Raw genomic sequence first — 4,410 nt, forward strand, 5'->3', positions numbered from 1 at the left:
TTTATACATTTCTATCTTCACACAGTATATATATATATATATATATATATATATATATATATATACCTTCATACCATTCAGCCTTCTGTTGAAATCTGAAATGATTTCAGCATTTGACAACAGGCAGCTCAGAGTGGTGAATACAAACACTGTCCATTCGTCTTAAATTAGTAAAATAATTGTTCATGCAACTGTTAAGGAAGCAGAACCATGAAGGTGAACTGGAATCATTAAGTCCTGTATGACTGCATCTCATCATGCAGCTCTGTTTTAACACACTCTATTTAAGAGAGCTTAATTTGGTTAAGAAAAGCTAGAAGCAAATGATTAGTAACTGAAAGCAGACAATATCCTCTGTCCCAATGACACGACGACAGACAGGGGCTTTAATGCAAGCGTGTTAGACATCCATCATCACCGTACATGTAAATGCACTGCTCTTGATGAGAAGATATAAGTGCTATTCAATTAGCACTGAAATGCTCACATTTAATGGCTTTGACCCATGTATAAAACACTGTTTTCAAGCTATCCGGGCTCTCACTCACACACAAGCACACACACTCATTCATTTAGGCTTTCTCTTTCACAGCCAGCAGTCCCTTCCCAATAAAATAACAACTTCCTCACCGAAGTCAACCATCTTGATTCCTCCTCCTGTGGTGAGCAGGATGTTGTTGCCCTTGACATCTCGATGGATGGTCTTATTGATGTGTAAATGCTGGAGACCCTTCAGAGACAAGAGCACATGTTACTGACTCAAGCTCACTGAAAAGATACATTTGTGTAAATATTTTAAAATATAGAGGATCGGGGCTTGTTTTGGATTTTACCATGAGTGCTTCATGTAGGATGTAGGCAATGATGGGTTCCTCCATGCGGTCTCCTCTTTTCAACATACCTTTAGCCAGATCTGTGACAGACCCTCCATTACACAACTGCAAACAATTGAACACATGAAGTCATTAAAAAAAAAAATTATAATAATAAAAAAAATTAAACATATAGAGAGCACTCTGTTATATATAATATTTCTATTTCTGGTTAAAATAAAGAAATAAAAGAAATAACTTGACTAAATCACTTTTGTAACTAGAGTAAGAAGAAAATAAATAAATAAATAATGCTAATGCTAATAATTATATATATATATATATATATATATATATAGAAATACAACCTGTTTCTGGTAAAATAATAATAATAATAAAAACGAACACATGAATAAAAAAATTAATAAATACATTAATTAAAAACATTTATGCAAACACACAGAGAGCAACCTGAAAAAAAAGAAATAGAGAGAAAGAAAGAAAGAAAGAAAGAAAGAAAGAAAGAAAGAAATAGGCATTTTTATGCAAACAAAGAATAACGATATATGGTAATACAAGCTGTTTCTGGTAGGTAGGTAGGTAGGTAGATATATAGATAGATAGATAGATAGATAGATAGATCTATTTTCCCCTTTCATCAAGCAGACCAAACAGGTCAAATAATAGGTTCCTCATGGAAATGCTGAAATTTACAGAGTGGAGTTTACAAAGGTTGCAGCTGTTTGTAATGTACATAGAGATTTTAAATAGTGCAGGGAAGCATGTTTGAAATGCATTACATTGCATTATAAAATCTAATGCACAGTTTTTATAGCAACAGAGCCCTATAAAACTAACTAAGGGTTGATGCTGTGGTTATGATCAATGCTAAATGATTGTCTTCAGTCAGAGAACACAGAGGTGAAAATGGTTATTTTTTTCTGAAGCAAGCCTTCTTTAAATTACATAAAATTGTCTAGCATGTTGCCAAGGCAACAACAATACCCTCTTATTTAGAGCCATTTAAATCGACCAAATGTCAGGGTAGGGGATAAAGGGATGAGGCGAGGACTCACTGATGCAGGAGATGGGCTTTTATTAATAAAATAAAACAAAAACAACAACAAAAACTACCCTGTGGGGGAAAAACAGGCTGGCACGGCAAAGCAAGGCAGGATCAGGACAAGGCTGACAGGACACAACAGCATACATGCGATGTACGATGACGAAATTGCATGGGACTGCAAACACAAGGAGAATAAATAGGGAGCAAATGAGGAGGGTAACGAGGGAAACACAAGTGGGGCAAATTAACCAATAATCAGGTAACAAGATGGGTGGGGTCAAGACAATTGACATGAGGGCTGCTACACAGCACAAGACAAAACAGGACATGAAAGCATGCAGCTGATAACACGAGCTGAGTGCAACAACAACACAAGACAACAAGAAAAGCACGCGGTTTGTGTTCGGCCGGTTCAACATGAAACAAGGAAACAGGACACTCTCGAAGTCTCGCGCTCACATCAAAACAACGACATGATGGGAGTGTCAGGGCTCTGTCACAAAATCATGAATAACACTAGACCGAAGTGACAGAACCCTGACACCAAAGGCAAACACGGCTGTCTTCGGCCCGCTGCTATTGTAATGGGACAAAATGTTTGTATGAATGCTTTGACAGTCTCTTATTCACAATATCCCAAAATCTATTCTCTTCTATTTTGATGAAAGAAGTAGAAATAAAGAGGCAGAGATGTGCACCTTGAAGTTTAAGAAAAAACATGTCTAAACAATAAAGAAAAAAAACTGCAAATTGCCTCTAACGTTACTAATGCAACCAATTACAAATCCTTTGAAAACAATCTGCTTGATCCGGCCTCTCAGCAGAACATTGAACACTTCAAAGGGAACATCAATGACTCACATCACTTTACGTCCCGAGAGGCCATTTACATTTTCAAATACATTTACTTCTATTTCCAAGACTCATCCCAAGGGGTTTGGATGGGTGGGTGGATATACTTGATTTCCCTGATTATGCATAAAGCTCAAACATCTGCAGAACGTCTCGGTTACGTATGTAACCCTCGTTCCCTGAAGGAGGGAACGGAGATGTCACGTCGGTGCCCGACAAATTGGGATCTCGCTTAGAGAAACCAATCCAATTAGAGTGTAAACTAAACAAGCCAATTCACATTGGCATGCAACGATTGCATCCAGCTGCCGCTGATCACAGCGTGAGCATAAAAAGGCAGCCGGTGCAACGCATACCAGCTTTTCGCTTCGGTGAGAACACAGAAGGATACCGGCTCCACACGAAGGCTATAGAATCTAGTGAACGTGTTGGGGGTCGCACAGCCCGCAGCTCTACAATTATCTGTCAGCGAGGCGCCACGAGCCAGGCATCTCCGGGGGTCTTCTCAGCGAGAAGAACACTACTCGACGAACAGGTTCCACTTCAAGGCGTAATCAGAGGAATCTGCCAGGGAGGGGCTGTCATGAGGAGCACTCGGGAACCAGGTACGATTGGGCCAATACGGTGCCACAAGCAGGACCTGCTCCTCATCCTCCCTGACCTTGCACAGCGGCTGTGCGAGAAGGCTCACTGTGGAATTTTTTTTTACCATCTGGGGATGGAGTCTCCACTCTCCGGGGAGCGCCGCTCGTGACAGCTCGTCGGCTGCATGGTTGAGCAGACCCGGTGGTTCCACGGTTTGGCAGAGGGTGCGTGAGTAGGGCCTTTGATGACCCTCTCCAACCACCTGCTGCTGCCTGCTGGTGAGAGAGGAGGATGAGTGTGGTCTGGTATTGCTCCGTCCGTGACTCTCCATGCCCTCTTAGGACCCAGAGACAGAGAAAACCGCACTCCTGTCGAGATTTTTGGAAACCAGATTATCCACCCGGCCCTCCTCTGGGGGAGGGAGAGGTGCATTCACCATCCCCCAAAGAGCAGTTCCCTCTCTCTCTGGGTCGCCAGTCCCAGGGCCTCTTGCTCTTCCGCTCACCACCAGGTTTGACGGGGGCCTGGACGGGCGGGGCGACCTGCCTCTTGCTCAAGGCTGCTGCGAATGCGGCATGGGAGCGTGGGAGGATGCAGGGGGCCTCCCTCGGCGACGAGCAGGCTGGGGCGCTGCGGCCGGCGGGCCTACCACTAAATATTGTAGAAACGTAATTTGCTGTAAAGTTGCTTTGCAACGATTTGTATCGTGAGTAGGAGGAGCGATGGTCCCCCGAGGGTTGGTTCCCTGGAGGGTTTCCATCACTGAAGTAGCCCCCACCTGACTGCCGCCATGACGAGAACTAGATTGAGGCAGAGGCAACGGAACTCCGCCCCTTTGAGGAAACGGAGCTTGGCCTGCGACTCCGAGATGAACATCTTCCCGCAATGAGAACATGACTCATCCACAAACGCCACCTCAGTGTGCTAGATGCCCAGGCACATGAGACAGCGATCGTGACCATCACCCAGCGCCAGGTAAGGACCACATCCAGAAACGCCCGGGTGATACGTTGTCTATAGCAAGACCAACATCGTCTCTACAAAGACGTAACGTCAAGTTTGCCACGCAACGTCGTCTTTAAAAAGATGCACCCG

At 43.6% G+C, this 4,410-nt stretch overlaps 1 protein-coding gene across 3 annotated transcripts in view; it reads right to left on the bottom strand.

Annotated features, from left to right (window-relative positions):
- LOC107675224 (myosin-IIIa-like) overlaps positions 1-4,410 on the bottom strand; it is an 86,201-nt gene that overhangs the window by 61,975 nt on the left and 19,816 nt on the right. For all 3 annotated transcript variants that reach the window (XM_016469516.1, XM_016469508.1, XM_016469501.1), the window contains exons 4-5: positions 834-938; positions 631-730 (exon numbers count right to left, since the gene is read on the bottom strand). In XM_016469516.1, coding sequence (XP_016325002.1) covers positions 631-730; positions 834-938 — 205 coding nt within the window. The remainder of the gene's footprint in view (positions 1-630; positions 731-833; positions 939-4,410) is intronic.

This window comes from Sinocyclocheilus anshuiensis, unplaced genomic scaffold (genome assembly GCF_001515605.1).
Source record: "Sinocyclocheilus anshuiensis isolate Anshui unplaced genomic scaffold, SAMN03320099.WGS_v1.1 scaffold1090, whole genome shotgun sequence".
Lineage (NCBI taxonomy): Eukaryota > Metazoa > Chordata > Actinopteri > Cypriniformes > Cyprinidae > Sinocyclocheilus > Sinocyclocheilus anshuiensis.